The 27,165-nt window shown below is 36.1% G+C and overlaps 1 protein-coding gene across 3 annotated transcripts in view; it reads left to right on the plus strand.

The window, feature by feature from the left end:
* The window catches only part of LOC149075141 (vam6/Vps39-like protein), a 196,220-nt gene that overhangs the window by 82,326 nt on the left and 86,729 nt on the right, over nucleotides 1-27,165 (plus strand). For all 3 annotated transcript variants that reach the window (XM_089245724.1, XM_089245725.1, XM_089245726.1), the window contains 2 exons: nucleotides 5,943-6,057; nucleotides 13,603-13,745. In XM_089245724.1, the coding sequence (XP_089101850.1) occupies nucleotides 5,943-6,057; nucleotides 13,603-13,745 (258 nt within the window). The remainder of the gene's footprint in view (nucleotides 1-5,942; nucleotides 6,058-13,602; nucleotides 13,746-27,165) is intronic.

Consider the following 27,165-nt stretch of genomic DNA (forward strand, 5'->3'; position numbering starts at 1 on the left):
AACAATCATGGCAAAAAAAAATAGTACATAAAGTTCTTAATATATAAATGCATAGCTGCCAACTTTTGAAAATGAAAATTCAGGAGATTTTCGTGCGAACCCGTATTTTATGCTAAAACCACTCCCTAATAAATACAAAAGGGATTTTTCACACATAAAAGTTGAAGCATAGGGAATAAAATCCCTTCTCAAAAATTGAAGTCAAATAAAATAGGGATTTTACACGCATGGAAGTTAAACTCTTGGGAATAAAATCCCTACGCAAAAAACAAGTGAAATTGGAGGCCAAAACTTCAAAATGGTAATCTAAATAAATAAATAAATATTGTGTTCATTCAGAAACGCTGTGAACAAAAATTTTGCGTGAATGACCCCAAAACCATCGGAAGATGAAGGAAAAAAAATCGTCAATTTACGAAGAACACTGACTTTTGTGACACTTGCTTGATGTTTTTTTTTTTTTTTAAATTTCACATAAGTGATGATGGCAGTCTTTCCATCACATTGGGACATTACAATACATGTTGGGACATTTGTAATACAACTTGTAAAAAAAGGAAAAGTTGGGCCTTCTACTGGAACGTTTGATGAAAGGAAATTCATCGGGGAATAAGTATCTTTAAATTTGATTAAATATGTTTTTGCTTATCAGTATTCATGTTTTGTTATATCGCACGTACGTAACTTCAACAAAAGAAATTTTGACCACATGCGCGTCACTATAATCTTCAATTATTATCCAGGAGTATTGGATGCTAAGCTATTTCCCTGCTCGATAAAACAAGCAACTTTCTTATTACCATCAGAGGGTTTGTAAAACTTCCTTAAAAAGGGAATTTCTTCATTTATAACGTGTGACATCATTTCGAGAGGGAAAAATTCGGGAGTCAAATGACTTCATGCCCCACAAGAAATTCCTTAGGGATGGTTTTCATAAGAGAATTTTTGTTTTTAAATGAAGTAGGGAATTTTTAGGGACAATTAGGGATTTTTTGTGATTTTCGTAAAAATTCAGGAGATTTAAGAACTTTTCGGGAGGTCGAGATGAAGCTAAAATTCGGGAGACTTGGCAGCTATGTAAATGTATAACTATATTTCAACAAATATTCATGAAAACAATACACTCAGATTCTTTTTAACATTTTGTATTTAGCCAATTGCAAGCCATCCAAGTTTTCTTCCCCCCCCCCCCCAAAGTGAACAAATAAGAAATGATAAGTAAAACTGCGCTTGTTCTTTTGCCCAAGCATATGAAGACTACTACTACTAAACGATACATGTAACTTCTCCATATTCCTCTGCGGAATTTCTAGCGAATTGGTACATGTTGGAATGTGCATGTCTGTGTTGTGAAGCTAACATGAAGCTTGTTTCTGTGTAATGCTTGTTATAGAAAGCCATCTGCCTCCTATTTTTCGAACTATGAGTGAAGTGTAATGATTGGAGATTTTACTGTTGCTCTCTGTGGCGAGACTTTTTAACAGGGAGATCGGCTTACATTCACACCTCAAAGTTGGGAACCACATAAAACCAACTTTAGCCGACCACCACTGTGGCGACGTGGTGGTCGGCTGAAGTTGGGTTTTCTGTGGTTCCCAACTTCGAAGACTAGCAGTTCCAGCACATAAATGGGTTTTTCTTTTTGCGTGTTTCAAGTAACAGACACAAGAGTATTCCAGAGCTATCTGCATTTCTTAAAATAGTTCAATATAGATCTAATAATTAAAAGTTTATGTATGTTTGACTAGCCATACCCCTTTTTTCAGGGACTGCCCCAAGAGTAGTATTGTATTTATGGTTTTGCCACATGTGGGCTACACAAATTTTTCAGCTTTTGCCCATTTTTTGACAATCCATCCCTCAAATTTGAACTCGCTTGGTCCTTATTCCTGTAAACATGTTTGTGTCTTTTTAGCCACTCACATGTTTGCATACTCTCTTGGTCACTCTCATGCTTGCATTTGCTCTGGTTCATTCTTTTGGCTGCTTATTGACTTGGTTCTTTGCCCTCTAGGTATATACTCACAGTCACTCTTTCTATCATTCAGATGCTCACACACTCTCTAGGTCACTTTCGGCCATTCACCTGCTTGTACACGCTTTAGGTCACTCTTTTGGTGATTAATTGTAAATCAGCCACTGCCTAAGGGTGAGCCCATAGTGGAGCAAACAGGTACGAGATATAAGAATTGCAACTTGGAAGGAAAAACTGCATAGGGGTGGAGGAAGGGATGTCCACACATAGCAAAAGAGAAGGATAGAGGAAATGACCAGAGAGGTTCTGAAATGTTATGGTGCAATGCAAAAGGAAAGAAAAAAGGGAGAAATGGACTGATCAACAGATAGCAAAAGAAATCAGCAGATCTATTCAACCCCACACCTTGGTGATTGGCCCTCGTTTTGCTTCTCGAATTTGTGTATAGTAGGCCAAAACAATACAATTGTTTTGTTCCTAGACTCTATTATGCATTCTCATACCTGTTGGTCACCGCTCTATGCACACAGCCTAAGAATATTCAGATCTAGCAATGATTCTAGGTAGGAATCTAGTGTTCATGGGTGTTTGAATAATATGCAAAGCAAGAGCAGATGAAATAGGGGTGGGACAAAATGGATTTGACCAAATACTGAATATTTGCCAAATGTTTTGGCCGAATATCAATTTGCTTAAAATTCATAATTACAAAAAAGAAATTGGTGTCTTTAATTGAAAATCAAATTATTGGTAATTTCAAATGATTGATATAGAATTTAAATTATGCAACTTTTTATTTAAATTAATATTAAAAAAAACTGGTAATTGAAAGATGTTTTAACATTCATGCCTCATAAAAATGGGACGTGTATAGAGTCTGTGTTTTAAAATTCATAGAGTGGCACTTGCATCAAAAATAATCTTGACTGTGGCATAGTTGGAAAAAGTTTGGCCACCCCTGTTATAAATAAATCTATAAAAACCACACATATCACTATTTTATGATACATATTATTGGTACAAACGCACATTAATTCTTTTTAACATATAAATGTATTTGTTTATATTGTCCCCAACCAACTGAGTTCCCTTCCCCCCCCCCCTTAAAAACTAAAATACAAAATGATGAGCAAGCCAAACATGAGCTTTTCTTAAGCGTATGGGGGAAAGACTGGAATTTACATTAATAGTAGCCTGGCAGTCGAGTGGTTAGGGAACTAGCTTCTCACTGCGCAGGTCTGGGTTCGAATCCCGGTTCGGACATGGATGTATACTAACAAATTTCCTGGACGAATCATGCTGATCCCTTGGGAATACGTGAAGATCACATATTAAAAAATTATTATTAGTAGTACAATTTCTATTTTCCATGATACTGCATGTTAATTCATTGGCGCTATGGCAGCCCATGAGCAATAAAGCAAAATTTAAGCTTTCAATATTTTACTATCAAATTTTACACATCAAACAAAATTTAAACAGTAATAGACCAAAACACCAATGAAAAATATGTTCAGATAAAACCCCACTTACCTTTAGAATCTTTATAACTTTCCTCATACATAGTATCCTGTATTCTATGCTGTTTGATGTGTACGGATGCTGCCAGTGTGAACAATACAGTTACACCTAATTTGAAGATATAATAAAAATAATTTGCACACAACCTTTTTTTGTTTATCTTAATTCAAAATAATGTCACAATTTTATATTGCTTGAAATTTACGAATGAATTATACGGTATATATGATGGTCAGTGCCGTCTTAACGCATGGGCCCACCTGGACACAACCTGGGGGCCTCAAGAGAAGAAGGGCCTCAAAAAAATGAGATTCCATGGAAATTTTCTAGAATTCACCTGGTAGGGCCTCAGAAAAACCACTTCGCCCGGGGGCCCATCATGCTCTTAAGACGGCCCTGATGATGGTACATATTATTAAGTAATACATTCACATAAGGTACTGATCTGTAACGACGAAAATACTGCCAATTTTCTTTTTAAGAAGAACCTTGTCTTTCGAGGGTGATTCTTTTTTCGAAAAGATTCTACCCCAGATTCAATTAACCTTTAAATGACTGAATTCAGATTTAGATTGATTTTTATTATTTTTCCTTCTATTTCCTTTCCTGGTCCTTCAGTTTAAAAATACCAATCAAAAAAGCCATAAACAAAAATTTTCCTGCACGTTGCACATTTTCTGATTTTTATTATTTTTCCTTCTATTTCCTTTCCTGGTCCTTCAGTTTAAAAATACCAATCAAAAAAGCCATAAACAAAAATTTTCCTGCACGGTGCACATTTTCTGAGCCCAACCATGTCCATACAAAGAGCATTAGAAAACAAACAAAAAATTAAATTTTATTCTTTCTCAAAAATTGACAATTTTAAAAAATCAAATTTATGGGATAAGTGCTGAAATGTATGAAATTTGTGTTTTCTAAATTAAGTTTGTAATTTCACCTTCAGGGGAATAAAGTCAAGTGCTTTCATGGAAAAAAATTATTTTTTTCTAATTATTGAAACTGATGTTCCCAATTAGGAACATCGGAACTAAAAAGATCAATATTAAATTTGGCTAGCAACACAAATTAATGATCACTAACAAACACAGTTTTGTTGCCTGTTGTAAAATAAATTTTGGGACAGAAAAAAAAGAAAAAGAATTCTACGTCTATTATATTGGATTTTTAATTCCACTAAATTTGATTTTTAATGAGGATGCAATTTGAGCCAATCACTCCTAATCTGCAAGCGATAAGTGGCCAAATCAGTAAAACTCAAAGAAATCAAGCCAGATTTTAGAGCCGGTTTTAAACTAATTAGAATTTACTTTGATGTGTTACTTAAAAGTAATAAAATAAGCATATTTGTTATTTAAACATGTTTTTTTCCCCTTAATACATAATATAAGTTATGATTCTTTCAATAAAACAGCGATAGGTCACTGCCACGTAGCAATGATACGCCAAACTTGGAACAGAAAATGTGAGCGATCATTAATGTTTCAGGATTAATTCATAGTTAATTTGAGATTAAACTAGCTGTTAGTTAGAAATCCTCTAGTTATGTATCATTCTTCCTTAATATGGAATATAAAAAGAAAATGATTTCTTATTTTAAAATCACAGTAACTCTTATGCCTAAACACAATACAAAAATATGGCGCCAAATGTCGTCTATTTTCCACTGATTTTTTTGTTCCCATTTTTTCATTTAGTTCTTCTTATTTAAAAGCACCAAAACATTACCGCAAATATGAATTTTGAAAAAATGTGATACACAAAATAATTAAATTTCACTTGTTACAGGCAAGCTCCGTTTCTCTGTGAGAACTTTGGCGCTAAAGCAGTTCACAATCTATATCTTGCATTGATGTTTATTGCGCTAGAAATCTTTTTAATCCAAATTTAAAATTCCTGGAGCCGAACAATAAGGCATTTTCACAGTTATTTCGAAAAAAAAAGACTCAAAACGCTTTAATAATAATAAAAAGGGAAGAATTTGTAAAGAGCCTACGGTAGGATAACAGCGCGCATCGCTACAGAAAGGTACAAAATGTTGGCCTCCCTTATTCTAGTGGCTATAACTTTAGGTATCATTATAGTTCATATCTCTTCATATATTTCTGTTGGAAACATTTGTTGATAAATGCCTTTAAATTTTTTTAATTAATGAATTCATAACAATGTCTCTTGCACTTATTGAAGAGAAAAAGATAACATTTGATCTATTTTGATGCATCATTATAATTTTATGCATAAAATGACTGATCACTAGAATCTACAGTTTAAAAATGACACAGAATAATGTTCTGTTACCTCCTCTAATAAACAAATTAGGCAAAAACCTGTTGAATCATAGGTTGGTATTACATGATAAGAAAAATATAACTGTTATGTACGGCAAATTTTTTTCCTTAGTTAAAATGCGCAGATATATTTAGCTGGCATAATTTTATATTTCTAGAAAATGGTGTCTGATGATGAGCTGCAAAAGAGTATTCAGAATCTTCATGCATTTGCACTGTTCCGAAAGAGACAGTTTAGAGAAGCTATGGACATGTTTCTTGAACTTGGAACTGGTGAATTGAATCTCTTGCTTTAATTATTGTAATTTATATGTACTCCAGAGTTATGCAATAGGTGGGACAGACAATTAGTCCATAAAATATAAAGGAAATACTTTTTGAGCACCCACCTTCTTTAGTTAAAAAAAGAGGGGGGAGGGGCGATATTAGCCTTGAAATGGCTGTTTGGTGTTTACATTTTTTTGTATTTTGAGTGATAATCAATTTTATTTTCTACCTATAAGACTTCACACATCTGGCTATAATTTTGCATTCAAGTAATACATTATATTCAAGTATACTTACACAAGTATAAGTTAATTATTGCAAAAGGCTTACATAAATATCTTTAGTTTCGTAGCTGGTTGGATTTATTAGGGGATAAAATACTTCATGAAAGCAGTCTCTGGTGTTGAAGAAATGTTGAGTTGATACTGAAACTTAGGGCCTCTTCATACTTGGATATTAAAGTCTAACAACTGATAAGAGATTTCATATCCAGAGGATCAAACATGTATATTTCTATGGAGCTCCTCACACGAGGATATTGGCATGTTGGCTATGAAATATCTGACCGATGGAGTCTCTGATGACTTGCCATTCTAGTAAAAAAAAACCATTTGTAGTGAGACTTCATAATATTTCTTTATATTTTTGTTGGGCTAGATTGTATGATGGGGTAGCCACACATTGGATTTAACTTGTATTTTTTAAAGGAATTCTCGCTGATGCAGCCCCCATAGTCTTCCTCGTCTGGAAGGATTTTAATATAAATATAGGTCATGCACACGTGTGTGGGAGGATAGACAGAAAACTCCATACCTTTTCTAAGATTAAACTGTTACATTTTTTCTCTTGGTATGGTTAACAACGTGGTCTGCTACTATTAAAATAAAGCTCTTTCATCTTACAGAACTACCACTCGCTCAAAACAATATATATTTACTACATGATTTTGACTTACCTTTACGTAATCACTCGCTCATCTGGCTTACACATTACTTAAATGGTGATGTCTGTAATGTAGATATGTTAGGAGTTAATTCCATGTAAGTGTTTCTTATTTCCTCATTCCGTAGAATGCAATGAATATGGAATACAATTCCTGTAATTCCATGACCAAAACATTGCCATCTTTATGCATGGGCCCACCCAGGCACTGCCCTTGGCCCCTCATAAAAATGAAATCTGGATGAAATTTTCGAGAGTGAGTGTGTGAATTTGTTGGTAGGTTTCTAGCCAGGGTAGAGGGGCTCAGAAAAATCAATTTACCTGGGGTGTACGATGCTCTTAAGATGGCCCTGTGCAGAAACACATCTTTTCAATATATGGATGTACCTATAATCTCCTTCTAATTCGTATTTTATAGCGAAGAGATAATAGTGTAAGATAATAATGATTTATAATATAATAATGTTATTATTATCGCTAGAAATTCGATTTTTTTTTCCAACCAGGTTTATATTCTTTTAGCAGTGCTGTGTGAGAGAAAAAGGATAACTCGACCCGTTCGAGTCAACACTACTCTAGAGTTGAAGCTACTAGAGTTTGCAGCCTTTACAGATACAAAGGCTACAACAGGCAAAATGCCTAACGAGGTGGTTGAAAGACACCCATAAAAAAATATGGTTGTCAAATGTGTTGTTCCGGATTATTTCTCACAATAAGCAGAGGAACAATTTGCAGGACGTCATAGATTTATTTCACCAAAACATCTGTTTAAACCATTGGTTCTCAACCTTTTTTTGTCCATGGCCCCCTTGCGAACATGAATAATTTTCTACCACCCCCCCCCCCCTGTTTTCCCATTAGAAGATAATTATTCAAAAATTGTCTGAAGTATAAATATTTTTGAATTTAATTTGAATAATTTTTAGTTTATGAAAATAACGAAAAAGCAAAATAAACATAATAGAATACAGTAAAAGTTGAATAAATCCCTTGGGGTCACAAAGTGTCTGTATCATCGTAATGTTACTTTTTGTGAAGTTTATTGTTTTGTGTTTTTCTCAGTTTGATTTGTATGTTTTATGTGTTGTGTCAGTCCAATTAAAAAAAAATATTTTTAATCAATGTAAACTCTGCGCTTGAAGACAGCACAATGTCATCAAGTTACTCTTTACTGGATGATAAAATTTGTATTTTTTCCAAATTAGTTTTTTTTTTGTGTGTAAAAAATTATGGTTTCATCGAGAAATGCCAGTTGTAGTTTCCAAAATACACATTCTTGTAATGATAAAAATCGAAAAAAGTGGTAGCAAGCAGTTTTGTTAATTTTATTCTCTTCCTGCGGATAAAAGTAGTAATGAGGGAGTAGCCATACAAATGAATCACAATTGAAAAGTTCAACCTTCCGCATCGTTTTCAACAATAATACATGTATCAAGGATATAGGTTCATGTTGTAGCCCTACTATGAATTTAAAAAAATTAACTAAAATACGTGTGAAAACTTTTTAAATATTTGTTTGAACCATTCATTCCAGAGAAATCATGTATGCAGTGACAAAGTTGTTCATGTGAACATAATAATGATTCATTATCAGGATTTCAAGCCCATTGGAAAATATAAATCAGATTTTCAAATAAGAAAATTGTTAGTTTGTTGACTTCAATTTCGATACGGTGAAAATCTGATATTTCGTTGGATGGCAAGCTACCTTCAAGTGGCTTTTTGGTTCATAATGTGACCGCTCTCTTGCAGGTGAACAAAGCAATGTGCGTGTTGGCTTAAACACAGCACAATATTTCACATAACAGTCCGTACTATATTTAATATACAGGGCGCATAGGTAATGGGGCATATGGAATTTTACTGGCGAACCATTGGTCCTAGAGGCATACTTCCAGTTGGAAAAAGTACCCGAATAATGTGTAGTACTCAGATATTTGATTCATGTTGCCAGGGGTTGCATAGTTATTAAAATAAAAATGTTAACTTTTTATGCGGACACCCTGTGCCCCAAAACCCAATTGGAAAGTTGTTTCCTGGTCTCCAACAAAAAAACAAAACAAAAAAAAACAACCAGTCTTTCGTAATTACGAAGTGATTTCTTGGGTCTCTTGGAGTTCCAGTCTAATTGGGTTTGACCAAAGTATATTAATAAAGGGTATTTAATACGCTTTGGGTTTGACTGTATTTCCCCCCCAAAAAATCTGACATTTTTGCAGCAAAGTAATTCAACTTCGACAATTTGATCTGAAAACAGTTCTTTTTATAATGATTATGTCCTTATTACTTTTATAAATTTAGGAAGGAAACAAAAGGAAGTAAGGGTGGGGAGAGAAATAAAAATGGCCAAGACTGGCTCGGTTGGGCATAAATGCCTTGAAATTCCACTAGTGCGCAAGGGGATTCATGCCTCATTCTCAGTTTTACGACAAAATTTCACATTTATGAGATGTTTGACTATGGGCACAATTAATCTTTATATATGTTACCAGCAAAGTATGAAATCCAGGCATTCTATAGAATGCCTAAACACAATCCAGGCGAAGTATGAAATATCTTCTTCCACGAAATCTCTTCAGGGGCGGTATAAAATATTACATAAAATTAAAACTTCACAGAGTTTTCTTTTTTTTCTGGAAACATTACCCTTTCGCTCTCGTGAAAAGGATCTGTTGAGGGGCGGTATAAAATATTACAATTTCATCGAATTGAAATTTCACAGAATTTTCGTCATTTTTTCCCGGAAACGTTTCCCTTTCGCTCTCGTGAAAAAGGATCTGTTGAGGGGCAGTATAAAATATTACAATTTCGTCGCATTAAAATTTCACAGAATTTTCGCCATTTTTTCCCGGAAATGTTTTCTTTTCGCTCTCTTGAGAAGGGATCCCTTGAGGGGCAGTGTAGTCAAATTAAAATTTCACACAGTTTTCAATTTAAAACGTTTTCCTTTAGCTCTCTTGAGAAGGAATCCCTTGCGGGGCGGTGTCGTCAAATTTTAATGTGTGAAAATTTAATTTTCACACAGTTTTCTTCGATTTTTCCGGGAAACCTTAACGTCTGGCTCTCTGGAGAAATTTTAATTCGAAGAAATTGTAATATTTTATACCGTCCCTCAACAAATCCTTTTACACAGAAGCGAAAGGGGAAACTTTTCCAGGAAAAAATGACGAAAATTCTGTGAAATTTTAATTCGATGAAATTGTATATTCATGGTGTCAATTACCTCCAGCACTACTTCAGACATTAGTCGAGTCCATGCCACGTCGTGTTGCGGTACTTCAGCGTGCTCGCGGGAGCCCTATACGATATTAGGCAGGTGTACCAGTTTTTTTTTGGCTCTTCAGTGTATAATTGTGTAACAAAAAAAACATGACAGTGGTGTGTATTGGCAGGGAAAATTTCTAGGATATGGTGCCAAAATGTTGTTGCACTTGCCATGGATTTTTGATAATGATAACCAATTTTTTTTTCTAATTTAAAAAAATTTAAACGAATGAACATTGGTTCAAATTGATATTTTTTCAGTATGTTTTTCAAAATCAAAGAAAAAATTGAAATCTTCTATATAAATGATCATCATAAACCTCTGATATATGGGAACTATATTTTGTGGCAAAAGAATACACTCTCTACCTTTCTCTTCACTGCAAAGTTAACCTGAAACGGACTGTATTGTATTTGCACGTTTGCTTTTGCAATCAATCCGAGCTCTTCGTTTGAACATTACTTTTACAGCGTTTCTCAACCTTTCTGAGCCCAAGGACCAGTAAAATGTCTGAAACAAATTGATGTACCACTTGTGTCTCTGCTGAAGTCCTGTAATTTTGGTTGTTTCTATTTTTTTTATACATTTGTTCCGTTTTTAAAGTTTATTTGGATTTTTAATGTTTACTAAAGTCGTGAATACTAATTGCTTTCATAACATATAAATATATTATGATAATTATAAATTATATTATAAAATATATTTTATATTTCATTAAATTACGAGTATATTACAATAATAATATAAATATTCATCTCAGATATTTGTTAGGTTCAGTATTTTTTTCCACAATCTTTCGGCAATTTTGATAACAGTTGATGATTGTTCCTACTTCTGGAAACGTATTTGATCACAATTGGTGATGTCCTGTATTTTATCCTATTTAAGATCCCAATTTACCATATTTTCCTCTATGAAATATGATCATCTGATCATTTGAATACATTTTTTTATTACGATTTGCAGCAGTCCTTTATTTTCCCACCCTTCAACAATTTTAACAATAGTAATTATAAAATTGCATTCAATGCATTTAAGGCGATAAATTGCACTTTTTTGAAAAATTTAGTTATGTACCGTATTTACGATCACATTTTCCTTGATGTATGGGGAACCTAAGTTTAAAGGTTTACTTTTTATTTCAACCCATACTATTACTAATATCAATCACAATTTTTTAATATTATTCATTCAGTTAGAATTAAATTATTGAGTCTGCCTGTGGACCACTTATGCCATCGGTGGTCCACGACCATAGGTTGAGAAATGCTGATCTGTGAAATTAGAAAGCTGTTACTTGAAAAGGGGCAAAGAGTTATCCTATTGGTTGTCTCATTCATTTCTTTGGTGGCTATGGAACAGAGAGGGTCTCATGTAAGTGTTTGTGACTTCCTCATGGTGACAACCACCAACACTGAGAAAAAAAATAACTCGTACAGACGATGACCTTTACACTGAAAAGCTCTTTTAATTTACAACAGCCATAAAAACCTCATTAGTTATAAGCAGCAAATGTTTAGAGGCCGTAAAAAGTTTTCTACCATTAATCAAAATTAGACTGGCCAGTCTATAATAAATATTAATTTAATGTTTAAACTGACTTTTCAAAGCCTAACAATAGTGTCCATTGAACTTAGGTATGAAATAATGTGTGTATGGAAATTTTGGAAAATAGAAGCTGTCATCTATGTCAAAGATTTTCATTTCCACCATTAAAATTTTTGTTATTGGCTTCTTCTCTACACTTTTAGTCTCTCAGAAATAAACTAAACATTACTGTGTTTGTGTGGTGCTCTGATTGACTGAATAATTTTTCATGCTTTGATGCTCATTGTAACATAAACAGTCTCCATCTCAGTAACAATCCTGTGAAAATTAGAAATCATGCTCGAAGTCAAAGAATGAACACTGGAGTTACAGAAAATCCTGTAACACAGGTGTTAGCATGAGTCTATTATGTATTACTGTTATGTATTACTATCAGAGTATTACTGTTGATTTTTTTTTTTAAGTTGACCCAGTCATTTTTATATAATTTGAATAGTTTTGATTAAGGTATTTGAAAGCATTATTTTTATAACTTTTTCCCATTTGAAGAGCTAGACAGCATGCACGATTAGTTTAATGTTCTAATCATTAAACATGAATGATCTTGATGAGTTGCATAAGAAATTTGATCAAAAACTCAGTTAATTTTATCTGATGGTTTGCTGTAGCAGGATCGGACTGTACAGTCTTCCCTAGATATTCGTGGGGTGACAGCGAATATGGAAAATTAGAAAATAACACAAATTTGTTTATACCTGCTTTGTGCGGCAGAAGTAGAAGGGACGTCCAGTGATTCTTGGTGATGTTTTCTGAAAGAATATTATAATATCTGTTAGAGTATAGAAACTTCTTACATGGTCCTGCCCCTCGACAGGGAGCATTGGCTAAAATTACCTAAAGTTGACAGAGCCTTGACAGTGTTCGGAATTAAAGAAAGAATATAATAACAGCTTCCTCTTGCAATTTTTCTGCATGTGAAAAAATGTACCATAGATGGGTCTATATCATGGAAACAATCCCTTGCTGATTCAAAGCTCTGGCACTGTGTTGCTCATAATGAATTTGTCGTTCACTTCTTAATCTTGATCATCAGGCCGTATCACTTTAATATCAGAAGCAGTCAGTTTGATCAATCCTTCCCTGTCGATATCAGAATTGCTGTTAATTAATTGTCCGATTTCTCTTTCTATATCCATTTCATTGAACCCTTTGAATACCTGCTTCGCTAACGTCTTTCATAACCTATTTGGTTAGCTCCGTAGAAACAGATGTCCTCAGTCCTCTTTCATATATTGTGGCCAAAAGTTCTTCCACTACAAGATGTTCTTATCTTTATAGCTTCCACAGTTCTAGCAACTATGCTAATGTCATCTGTTAAATTCATTCATGATTTTAAGAGGTTTTATTACATTTGCATCTTTGAATGCTTGCACTATCATCATTGGTTAATGTGTATAGCGAGCCATAAATATTCACATAACACCCAAAACAAGCAGCTTAATGCCAGATGTGGAGTTAGAAGGCATATTGAGGACTTAAGCACTAGCAAAAACTTCAGGGAGGATTTTTAAAATGATGTATGTAACATGTGATATTTATATTTTGTTCGGATATGAGAATTAGTGCTGCAAGGTGTTTTCGCAGAAAACTGGGAAGGAGACAGTGAATACAAAAACTGCAAATATGAAATTCTCGAATACAGAGGACCGACTGTATATGATTTTTTTTAAATGTTACCTTCATACCAAACTATCAAACTCAAAAATGTTAATTTTTCCTGGTGGTTTCTTTTTTAGATCCATGCCATGTTATTGGTCTTTTTCCAGACCTGCTGCCCGAAGAATTTCGACATCAGTTAGAATATCCTGATGAATTACCAACTCTATTGGGAGTGGAGTTAGAAAATGGACTTATTGCGTTAACCTCGTATTTAGTCCAGGTATTGTTTGATTAGAACATGCAAATATATATATAAATTTTTTTTTTCCTGTGTGTGTATGTATGTTCTCTATACAAATCTAAAATTTTAAACTGATGCCAAACTTTGCATATTTACCAAACTGGGCCTGACTTAAACTATAGGCTACTTTAAAAGTTTGTCAGAGCTGGGCACTGTCTTCCTGGGCCTCAACGATCACTTTTGGAGTGTTTACTTTGGTTACTATGGTTCCCTAGCAATGCGTTTCAGACATGTATATGCCTTTACAATGGTTTATCACTTCTTTAATGCTGCCAGTATTATGTTTAATGCTTTATTCCTTTATAATGGCTTATCTATTTTTCAATCCTCCCAGTAATTAAAGAAAACCCGGACAGTGCTGGATATTATAGCTAGTAATTTTATATTACTGTTTTTTGTATTTTTTTAATAAGCACTGCATGTTTGTTTCAAAAAATTTGTTAACCCCAGAAATTTGTGAGCATGAAATGTTCCAGTTGGAAAGCCAAAATTTACAGTATGTCTGTGTAATTCACATTTTCATCTTCTAAGAGGTTCTTCTTGAGTATATTGGTAGCAAAAAATTTGCGTAAAGTAGATTGAATGTCTTTCAAAATGTCAAATTACTTTTGCCTCTTTGTTTAAAAAAATCAGAACACCCTGAAACTTGTTTTAAAAAATTAGAACATTAGCCTTAAATGGATTATTACATGAACATTTTCATGCAAACGGACATCAACTTGATTGAATAAGTGTTATGTTATTGTAATGAGACTCGTTGGGCATTTTGCCTGTTGTGGCGTTGTATTTGTGTCTTCCATTCTACATAAACCTAGAATGGTTCAATCTTCACATTATGAGTAAAGAAAAAACAACATTTTTCTACAAACGCAGGGATGGGAACTCTGCGCCTATTGCGCCGCACTGCGCCAAAACTAATATCTTGCGCCATCCTGCTCCAGTAGTGTATTTTCGCATTTTTCTGCGCCAAATAGCGAATTTTGCTTCAGTATGGCCGGAATTTCGGAAAGGACGGCAAAAACTTTTTGTTCCTGCTAGCCACAAAACGTTTCTTTACGAGAAGAGCGTGTTTTATTCCACTATACTTAAACTATCGCCTTAAACTATTGGCCCCTGATCAGGCTTTCCATCGCGAAACCCTGATATTGTCCGTGATCATGGAATTGAAGATGGTCTGCAATGCCTTTCAGCTTAAAGTGCAAAATTCGAGTGTTTCCGTTTAAAAAAAAAAGTCGTCACTGGAAGCAGCAGAAATTACTGTAGTTGATTGTCATTGTGTTAAATCCCGATGTTTCGTGAAAAAAAATTTCATCCGGGAGTAAAAAGCGCATGTCTGCCGAATTACGAATGTTAGTTTAAAAACTTTGCCGAATAACGAGCGTTAAATCGCCAATGCTGCAGAATAACGAGCGTTAAATCGTCAATATCGCCAAATAACGAGCTTAAAATCGCCAATCTCGCCAGATAATAAGTGCTGAATCGCCAAACATCGAGTTGATTCTTCTGAAATTCTTTCCCATTTTGCAACAATTTCTTTCCAAGTATAAAAAAATTAAAAACTTATAAAAAATTTTTAGCTCATTTGAAGTGCTGCTGTTCAAGGCAGCAAATAGTGCCCTCATTAAGCAAAAATCATCTTAAATAGATGGGTGCAAAAAATTTTATGACAGCCGCTCTTTCAAACAAGGTGTCAGAAGCCTAAAACTCAAAAACAAAAATCAAGCTGGCGAAAAGATGTTTGATAACAAAAGACAGTGCAGTTTTATTTTTAAAAGGGTTAAGGGTTAATGTAAATATTCTTGTTAATTTCACTGCTCCAATTTATAAATATCTGCTCAGAATCCCATATTTTGCTGCTCCAAAACTGCTCAGAATCCTGAATTTTGCTGCTCCAAAGCTGCTCCGAAATGGACTTAGTCACTTCTCACCCCTGCAAACGCAAAATTGAATAGACTCATTCCATAAGAAAGGGACGAAAAAATAGAAGGTTAATCACATGACCTACTCAAATTTTTTTCAAATTCGGCACATGTACAGGTAGTTCCAACGTATGAGGATACCCAAGTTTTCAAAGACCGGCTCTGCATATTTGTGGAGCTACATGAATTTGAATTTTGTGGAACCATTAGAAAAATCCGAAACGTTTGGACAAGCACGTTCCAAAATGTACAAACTCCTTAGAAGTTCTGCAGAAGAACGTGGACGAGATGCATGTGTGGTTTAGTAGTAGTAAAAACAAAAAATGATATGACTGGAAATATGGCCAAAATTTCTTGAATACACTCTAGAGCTGTAATCGAAATATTTATTTTTATATTTATTTCCCAAAAGTAAAGTCTTTTTTAGTGAGTAGCAGATATATCTGTTGCTTGTATCCAATGAAATGGAAAACTATCTGCTTGCTCTTTCTGAGAAAAATGGCTGAAATTTGATTTTCTGCTCAATTGAGCTAAAATATTTCCAAAAAAGTAACATGACACAGAGAAATTGAGTTAACAGAGTTTCATCAAATATCATTGTTACAACAGTAAAATTTGAAAACCCTGGTTTTTCAAGCTTTTTTGTTTAAAAAAAAATGTCTGACTTTCGATAAAATCAGAAATTTCAAAAATTAGAAGCTTAAGTTCAAGGTATGATATGATTCTCCCACTTTTTCCACTCAGATATGTTAGAATATTTTTATTCTGAATGTACAGAAAATACTGTTTTCATAGATACTTATCACTCCTATATTGCAAAACCTTTTTTTTTTTTTGGATTTTTTTCAATGGTTCCACAAAATTGAAATTCATTTAGCTCCACAAATATGTAGAGCAGGTTGTTGAAAATTTTGGTATCCTCATACCATGGCATCACCTGTACGTATGCCAAATTTGAAAAAAATCTGAGTCAGTCATGCAACCCTCTTTCATTGAGTTGCTGGGGATTAAGCCAATAGTATGAGATAACGTGTGCGGATAGTGTAAGAATATATTGTATTGTGGCCATCTTTAGCCTTGACAATGGAGTTTTTTGCATCAAGCCATTGAATTGATAAGTTTCCGTAATATATCTGTATTGGGCCTGAACCTTGAATCTTGTTGTTCTTATTGTAGAGCCAGTAGCAGCTGGTTTGAAATTTGATGAGTTTCCTTTTTTTTATCAAGACACCATAACCTCTTTAAAGAATCAGCATCAATTACAATCATCAAAAATCGCCGCTGTGGTGGTCGAGTGGGCATAGTGACGGACTCGCATAGCAGCGATCCGGGTTCAAACCCCATCGTCACCACAGTGGTGGTCAGCTGAAGCTGGTTTTCTATGATTCCCAACTTCGAGGCGCAAATGCGAGCCAATCTCCCCATTAAAAAGTCTCGCCACAGAGAGCAACAGGCCTACAAGCAGTACAAATATTCACTCACTACACTTTACTTCTGAAACATAGATAGCAGCACTGAAAAATTACACACAACACTAGATACGCACTCAGACGGTTAGGTACACACATACTAACACTTCCAGCACAACTTGCTAGGTAGTAAATTGCCCATGGCGATAGACCTGAGTTGGGCTCGGTTTAAAAAAAAAAACTCATCAAAAATCACAATCCACTGAAACATCTATGACGTTTGGTGGCCAAATTCTTGATCCAGTCTGTATTTTACAAGTCTTCAACCAGTCATCAGCAGCTGGAATCAGAAAATAGTGACCAATGAATCAGAAGACTTCCTTGGGTGCTGTGCGCGTTAGGCTCTCTACCATATTTTTCCAGAAGTCTGAAACTTGTATGTAAATGACAATATCGGTTTGTCATAAAAAATTTGCCTATGTGAATTGCATCATTGATGCATTTTTGTGAACATGTGTGTGTGGGCAAATCTCTTGGTGGTTTTCATCTCCATAAAACTTCAACTACAGTGGTTTTGTGATATCTGATGATTGTACCTGATGAGATTCTATCTAGAGTTTTTTTTTTTTATGGTGTCTTAATAAAAAAAAAAAATTGATCAAATTTCAAAATTGTTGCTAATGGCAGCAGTTTTGAAATTTGACATGATAGCAGCCTGCTATCTGCACTCAAATAGCAACAATGGGATTCATAGTTCAGGTTCAATCCAGATCTATGCCTGAAACTTATCAATTCAATGACTTAATGTAAAAAAATCCATAGTCAAGGTCAAAGTATAATGTATTCTTGCACTATCAGCACATGTTCTCTCATAGTATCCAATGAAAAACACATGTAATTTTGCATTTGCTGAAATGTCCTGTCTTGTTTTTTTTACCCATATGAAAATTGAACTGTTCTAGGTTTACATACACAACAGGGAAGACACATAACACTTACATATAACCTTCAGATGATGTCCATTTTCATGGAAAATTCAGTTAGGATGCATGGAAATATTTATGTAACAAATTATTTCCAGTCAGATGTTCTAATTTTTTTTCAAACAAAGAGAAAAAATAATTTGGGATTTTGAAACACATATTCAATGATTCTCAATCAATCAATTAATTTTTTCATAAGTAACACTTCATCAATTCACAACTGTAATTAACCTTGATTGATAGAGTGGTAACAGCTAGTTTTGGTCGTATTTTTGCTGTGTTCGTCTGTGTCATCATTTTATTCATGATAACCTTTTAAAATACTCGTTTTTTTTTAATATACAGGGATTGAACAAAATAATATGAACATCTGTGAAAAAAACAACACTCTGGGGAACCTGACGTATACTCCCGCCCTCTTGTGTGGAAGAGTGCCACCTAGCAGGCTAGAATGTGCACACGTCAGTCTAGTTGTAGCAGTGATAGTTTTCGGATGCGAAATAATACATTGGAGCATTAAAACTTTCGGCCACTGTTATGCTTGGCAGATGATGTCTTTCCCTGTTTGTTATATATAGGCTGTCATTACCGTCGACACTGTACTTCTCCCCACACCAACAAGGGTGGCAATTTTCGTTACTGTGGTCCTAGCAACTTGAGTGGGCTGCAACAATCATGCCTCTTTCAAAATCTGTGAGGTCAGGCATAACAAAGTTTTATTGCCCCATTATACAATTTTGCATCCGAATGCTATCACTGCTATGACTATTCTGATGTGTGCACGTTCTAGCCCGCTAGATGGCGCTCTTCCACACTAGAGGGTGGGAGTATACTACAGGTTCCCTCGAGTGTTGTCTCATTTCACAAGTGTTCATATTATTTTGTCTAACCCCTGTATATATACAGTTATTTTCTAACAATTTTATTAGCTCAGTGTCAGTTCATAAATGCTAATTAGTCAAAATTTATTAGGGGAAAAAATAATCAAGATGCCAAATTGCAATGGATGCGACAGGATATTATTGCCTTAGAGGATTCGATTCAATGTACTGGAAATTGTATACAGCCTTATCATTTTTACTGTGGTGGATTTACTGAGAGAACTTTCCATCTGACGAAGGATGCAAAAGCATATTTAAAGCATAATGCTAAATGCATTTTACAAACAAATAAAGTTCAACAAGCTTCGCCAACAAAAATGCCAAACCGTGATGCAGTGAATGATAGCTCATAAGAATCAAGCACAGTAGCCTCTTCTCAAAACAATGATACAGTGACAAATGCAAGAGATAGTATTTAGTGATCGTAAGACACATTTGATTCAGGTTTATGCGGAGAGCAAATCATCCAAAATCCATATGCTACTGTCAGGTATAGAGCTAGGAGATGAAAAACCATTGCATCTGCTTGCCCGAATGTGTGCGCTTACCAGACATAACTTCAGCAATGACTTGCTGAAATCTTTGTGGTTAGCGTGACTCCCTACAATCATCCAAGCTATACTAGCTGCTTGAAGGACTTCAATAGCTTGCTTCAATGGCAGATAAAATCGGCAAGTTGGCCATTTCAACTATCTGCTCTGCATCCAGTCTACCTGAGAACGCAGTCAGCCAATCACTGGAGCAACAAGTTGTAGCTAGCTCTGACCAAAGAATTGAGTGAGCTGAACGCTGCTATTCACACTTCACAACAGCAGCCTAGACCTTGTTTCTGCTATTATGAATGGTATTCTCGCTTGTGATCCTGCATCCGAGCCCAATACAAACTCAAAGTGAAAAGAGAAGGTAGGCTTTCACGGTCAGAGTTTATAATAAATTTCATACCGTTTGAGCTGTTATGCCATTTTGTAAACTGTTTTGTAGCAGACATTTCATCCACTGCTGTGGTGGACATCTTTAGTGCTGTTTTTGATGAGTGAGGAGATGAAACTATCTCCTTGGATGACCATTGTCCTCTGACTCTGCAGACTCGGAAGGATCAATTTTGTCATTGTGTTCATTCTCCATTATTCATACTGAGATTTTAACAGCTGGCTGATGCAAAGATGAATTCAGGAAAGAAAATTCACTGCCTTTATGGGTAATTGAAGCATGTTCTTGTCCCATACAGGTAGTTGAATTTTCTTTTTCTGGATTCACTTACGCGTCAGCCAGCTGTTAAAACATTTTTATACCTTTATATATTTGTATAGAATTTTTTTCTTTCATTATTGAACCTAATATTTCTAAAATGAAATTTTCATATACAGTAAAAGTAAATTATAATGACAGTTCACAATCACTAGGAATATTGTCGGTATAACAGACTTTATAAGCAAACTAGCAAAAATACCTGGCATTGCCCGGATATGAAAATGTAGGGTAAGTAACCTTACCTGCGGAAAAAGTTAGTGAAATCTGACGACACAATGATCACTGGAAGAAAACTCTTACCTCACCGAAACATGTTCAACAAGATCCTCAGAACTAGTGGCTTCTGATACATGCTGATAAAAAATATTCGAGCACCAACTTAAGAAAGTCTCTTTCATACTGATCTCTAGATGAAAGGTTCTCCCAATCAATACCTGGGTAATTGAAATACCCTAGTATGAGAACCCTCTTACGTGTACACATGTAGGAAATTTCATCATGCAATTTGGCGATGTAGTTTGGATCACTATTCGGTGGATTGTAACAAACCCAACAATAAGTTTATGACGTCTTTTGTTCTCAAGCTCAACCCATATAGTTTCAATATCACTTCTCTGAACGTTACACTCTCTAGCCTTCAAACATGATTTCATGTATATCAACACTCCACCCCATTTCCTATCACATTTATTTCTCAAAAAAGTATCGTATCCTGAGATGTGTAAGAAAGATTCATCCCCATCCTTTGCCCAAGGTTCAGTAATAGCTATAAGATCCAGGCCCTCCACAACTATCATAGTTTCTAAAAAATCTTTCTTATTACCCAAGCTCCTGGCATTAATTAGTACACATTTTAATTTGCCCGGTGATTTAGTGTCAATCAAGAAACCATCCAAGTCAGATCAGTACTGTTGTGATTATCATTAACTAACCTGCATTCTCGACTACGTGGTGTGGGAGTAAAAAACCTGACCTAAGACTATCGTAAACCTCTGAGACCCCCCTCTTATTTAGATGGATCCCATCGGAATGAAGGTAAATGCAGGAAGCTCCAAGAACGTGACCCCAAGTGAGGAGCAAATGTCCTTCAGGCCTATATTGAATTGATGGATCCTACTTCTATACCCCTTACTACCCCTTGGCAGCACTGGAATCACTGCCACATCTGAACCCCCCCCCCCCCAAGCGAATAATAGTAAATCCCAGTACTCTGACAGGGACTCACTAATATTTGCTCCTACCCACAGAATCAACCTGCAAGGGCAACTTTCGGCGATGAAAAACGTCTAGAACGTTGCAAATCTTCCCCCCAGGAAGACAACAGCGCTCAAAACCCTGAACATCCTTACACACTCTGTTCCCAAGTTCCCTAACCATGGAATCGCCGATAATTAAACCCCTATCACTATCCCCCCCTCTACCTCATCCACGACCACCCACTCGGCCTCTAAACTGTCGTTGTTCGTGGAGATTGCTTCTTCATCAACAGGTGGCTCGACGATCAGTGGCTCCATTATAACCGGGCCCTCTAGCACCTTAACTTTTTCCTGTAAAGCTTCGACCTCGAGTTCCAGCCTTGCCCTATCCAAGCACCCTTTACAATTGAAACTATCAGTTACTATACCCGTAGATCAGGGAAACCTCCCATCGCAAGCTCTACACAACACTGGTTGAGGCATACTAACATTATTACTAAAGCTATATAATAATAATAATAATAATTAAAAAATAGGAAAACCAGAAACGTTAACAGGAAATTAAAATAATGTAAAATACATTACTATGCGAAATATACGTAAGAGATTGTACGAAAAAAATTACGTAAAATAGAATGCTCAACACTAAATCATGAAGAAAATATATATGTATATAAAGAATACAACACACTCTAAAAAAAATATATTAAGCTACAAAGTACAATTTTTACTTCTTAGAATTAGCTAACTATCTGAAATCACTAACACTACAGGGCCCAAGTGGCAGGTAATACAAAGTTATTGAGAGTACCCGGGAAAAAGTATACACTGTTTGCTAACACTAACGTCCAAAAAACCTACAAATTTATGTTAAAGAAATGAGAAAATACAATGAAAATGATATGCGACAAGAAAAATGAATTTAAGTCCATCGAAAATACACAACAAAAATTAAAAAACATTGAGAGCAATATAATAAAAAAAAAACACTTATCTCGCAATCCAACGTGTGCTAGAAATAAAATGAAAACACAGCAGAATATGACCTAAAAATAAACAACACGCTAAGTAAAACTCATGAGAACGAAGAAAAACACAAAATGGCACACTGACGTGACGGATAATCCTTCACTAATCCCCCGGTAACGGTTTTGGATAAAACTACTTCTATTGGTCGGTAAGCTGAGCGCAATAGAAACATGTCCGTTCCCAACCACGACAAAGACGAGAATCAAACTATTTAAAACAGAACTGCATTATAATGAACTATTTAGAAGAATGGAACTACAACTTACACAAGAAATGTTAAATATGTTTTCCACCGTGTTCTGGCTGTGAGGTGGAAATGCAAAAATTCTTGTTCAACAACAGATCGGAGTATGCCATGGTAATGGTGTTGATGTACTTTCAATTCACCAAAGTTTGCAATCCGGCCACTGCATATAACATTTTGGAGTATCCCCAAAGCCAGAATTTGCGAGGGTTATAGTAACGTTCACCTGATAGGTGAACATGGCAGCCAGGTGGCATGTCATGTTGTTATTGTCAAATGGTTCTTCAGCAGCTGCTTCCTTGGTGTCACAATGTGTATCTTGGTAAAAGTTATGCTATCCATCAGGGCTGGACAAATCAAAAAAAAATTTAGGTGCCAGCCAAATTCATTATGAGCTAAGCATGTTTTCCTCCAAGAAAAACAGTCCTGAGTAATTTTTTTAGTTTTCTGGGACTTTATGACCCATTCTCATGTTGGATGGCACATTATTACGAAATCAAAAAAAAAAATTTGTCTCATACTTACACTTCATTTAAAAATGATGTATATAAATATTGTACATAATATAAAATTTTAGATGCCAAAACCGATTTTCCAGTCACCCTGTCATCTGGGATTTGTCGAGCCCTGCTATTCACACACTGATGGTGTTAAAGTGCCAAAATTATATGGTTGCTTAAAATAGATTATACTACTGGCCAAGTACAGCATCATATACTTGTACATTTTAAAGGGTTTTTTCATTTGCCAAAGAAAATTCCATTGCTTCATGCAATGGACCAATGCAAATTTTCAAGCCATTCTGACCAGCAGTTCTCATTCGTGTTTTGGAATCAAAACTTTAATTATAATCACCCTGTATATAGCTGATTATTTTCCATAAATCAGCTACTGTACATCCTAATCAAATAGCTACCCAGTCTATGTTCCAAAGAATTTTTAACTGAAAATTATTTAGACGGATCACAGACCTCTTCAAGAACTGGCCAATTTCGGGCTTTTACTACTGTACAGTAGAACCTTGATTAATTGAGGATAATGTTGAAAATATGTAAAAAGTAAAGGCGGCAAGCTGAAAAAGTCTGAGGATTATCACGAAGACATGAAGGTAAAGTTTTGAAAATCTGGTTCGAAAGAGTACTGCTCATTTTTGATTCAGTTAGCCTCATTATGACAGACACTATAGATCCCGTGAGAAGGCCTGGCCTGGGGCCCATTAAAGATGCCGGTCCAGGGGCTCTTGCTGCTGAATGTTGGGGTCATGGCTGACAACCTACGCACAGATAAAAAACCAAAATTGTCTTGACAAAAAACAGGATATCAACAACAGGTTGAAGTAAAGAAACAAAATAATGTGGATGACTCTCTCGTCAAATTGAAACTGCTACAGGCTGTGGATAATTATGAGGTATTTAATTATACCTGCAAGAAAAATAAAAAGCGGCAACGCAACGGTAAGTTGTTCATAATTTGTTTCATGTTATAATTGGTATCATATCCGGCCCAGGAAAATCATGCGGCATAAATTAGCTCCGAAATAAAATTTCAAAATTCTGAAGAAAAGGAAATTGAGAAGAAAAAATGAGGATTTTTTCTATCTGCCGTAAAATAATAAACAACTCGCACAAGCTTTTGTAACGACCATGGCCCCACATCCTCTTGCAAGACCCCCCAGGCTGTGATCTTTGGCGGGCCTTCAGACCAACCTTTCAACCGCCCTTCTATATAGTAAACTTTTAGCATAAAAAAAATGACAAGAATTGTCGCAGGCAATGTCCAGGCTGGAGCCCTGTCATCCAAACTCTTGAGGAGTATGCCATGATAACGACAGAATACCTTATGAAATTTTTTTTGGGAGATATATACCTCTTTCTATTTTAGTTAGTGTTATCAACAGTTTTTGTTTCACCAAAATTTGGAGAACAATGAAAAAATATTTTCCAGGAAAAATTTTTTTCTTCATAATGAATTTACAATCTTGCATTTGAGGAAAAAAACGTATGTGTTCGAAACGGGATCCGGAACTTTCGCCCCCAACATCTCGCCCCTGGAACGTTTCGTCTCTGTTACATTTGGCCCCCGGAAATTTCGCCCCCGACATCTCGCCCCTGGAATGTTTCGTCTCCGTTACATTTGGCCCCCGGAAATTTCGCCCCTGACATTTTGCCCCTGGTGCGTTTGGCCCCCGAAAAATTCACACCTGACATTTCACCTGCCCTGAACGTATGAGTGACCATATGAGTGATTGACTGTATGAGTGTCCCCAACATCTCGCCCCTGGAACGTTTCGTCTCCGTTACATTTGGCCCCCGGAAATTTTGCCCCCGACATCTCGCCCCTGGAACGTTTCGTCTCCGTTACATTTGGTCCCCGGAAATTTTGCCCCTGGTGCGTTTGGCCCCCGAAAAATTCACACCTGACATTTCACCTGCCCTGAACGTATGAGTGACCATATGAGTGATTGACGGTATGAGTGTCCGTGTGAATGATCGAGTGACCAAGTGAGTGTGAAATGAACTGTAGGAGTGCGTTAGTGACCGTACAAATGACTGAACGAGTGGCAGAATGACTCACCACGTGAGTGACCGTATCAACTAGTGTGCAGTTGACTTTATGAGTGAATGACCGTATGAGTGACCACGTGACTGACCGAATGGCCATATGAGTGAGCAAATGAATGACCGCATGAGCGACCAAGTAATTAACTGTATGAGTGATCAAGTGAGTGATAGTGGGATTGACCGTGTCAGTGACAAAGGGAGGAATTGAGCGATGGAACGTTTGAGTGAATAAGTGACTGACTGAATGAGTGACCAAGTGAGTGGCTGATTAAATACTGGTGTAAGTTTCCTAGTGAATGATTGAGCGTATGAGTGACCGAGTGGCTGACGGAATGAAAGACAGAGTGAATGCTTGAATAAATTTGCGAGTGACTGAGTGATTGAGCATATGAGTGATCAAGGGAGAGACTGATTGACTAATCGTATGAGTGACCGACCGCATGAGTGACCGAGTGGTTAACTGCATGAGTGACCAAGTGAGTGACTATATATGTGACCAGGTGAGTGACGGTACGAGTGTTCAAGTGAGTGATCAAGGGACTGACCGTGTGAGTTGCCAAGGGAGTTACTGAGTGATGGAATGCATAAGTGAATGTGTGACCAAGTGAGTGACTGCATGAGTGACCGAAAGATTGATAAAGTGAATGACTGCATGAGTGACCGAAAGATTGATAAAGTGAATGACTGCATGAGTGACCGAGAGATTGATAAAGTGAATGACCGTATGATTGACCCAGTGAGCGACTGAGTGATTGACCCAGTGAGCGATTGAGTGATTGACAGAGTGAGAAATTGAGTGATTGACAGAGTGAGCGATTGAGTGATTGACAGAGTGAGCAATTGAGTGATTGGCAAAGTGCGAGGGCGGAGTGTCTGCAAAGATGATCCTCCTTATCCCCTCCCTTTTTATAGGTGATTACGTAGCACTGAGTGACCAAGTGACTCACACTTTAATGGATTCTAAGAATTTAGAATTTTAAGTTTAAGCATAAAATATTTTTCCCAAATTTACAACTCACACCGGTGTGGTCACTCACACTATCATTCATATATTCACTCATACGGTCACGCGTACGGTCAAGGTAGGCAAAATGACAGGGGGTCGATTTCCGATTCACTTGATTACTTACTGAGTAACTCATATGATCACTCATGTATTCATTCACTTGGTCACTCATGCGATCAGGGGAAGCAAAATGTCACGAGTAAATGTCCAACTCACTTAATCACTCATGTGGTCACTTACTTGGTCACTTGTACCATCATTCATATGTTCACTCATAGAGTCACGCGTACGATAAGGGCTGGCGAAATATCAGAGATAAATTTCCGATTTACTTGATTACTTACTGAGTCACTCACATGGTCACTGATATGGTCAGGGCAGGCGAAAGGTCAGGGCCAAATTCTCGGTGTGAAATGTCCGGGGCGAAATTTCCGGAGGCCAAATGTGCTGGGGACGAAACTTGCCAGGGGCGAGATGTCGGAGGCGAAATATCGGGGGCAAAGGTTCAGTGAATCATTCAGAACACGTAATGATGGGGGTAAAATTACAACCAATAGAGATAAAGGATGCAGAGTGATATCAAAAATTGGTACAGCAGTTTATTTACATCAGGACCCAAGTTAGAATGAACAGCGTATAGTACACTGGTCTTTGTTCTTAAGGAGCGGCTGATCTTTTTTGGATTATAAGACCACCTGCCCTTAGCATGCGAGTTAAGTCACTACTGTTGTTGCTTCTTAGTGGGGGAGAAAACCTGTGAGATAATACACCACCACCACATGTGTGATTCAATCCTTATTAATGAATTTGCTTGAGATGGAGCATTAGAATGAGACCCAAAGTTAGAAAATGCAGAAGAATGAGAAATTTTGGCTAATAATGAACCAATATATTTTTCAGGCGAAAAAATTACATTTAAG

This window comes from Pholcus phalangioides, unplaced genomic scaffold (assembly GCF_987345545.1).
Source record: "Pholcus phalangioides strain wild (caught in Gottingen) unplaced genomic scaffold, Ppha-v1.0 ptg000016l_1, whole genome shotgun sequence".
Lineage (NCBI taxonomy): Eukaryota > Metazoa > Arthropoda > Arachnida > Araneae > Pholcidae > Pholcus > Pholcus phalangioides.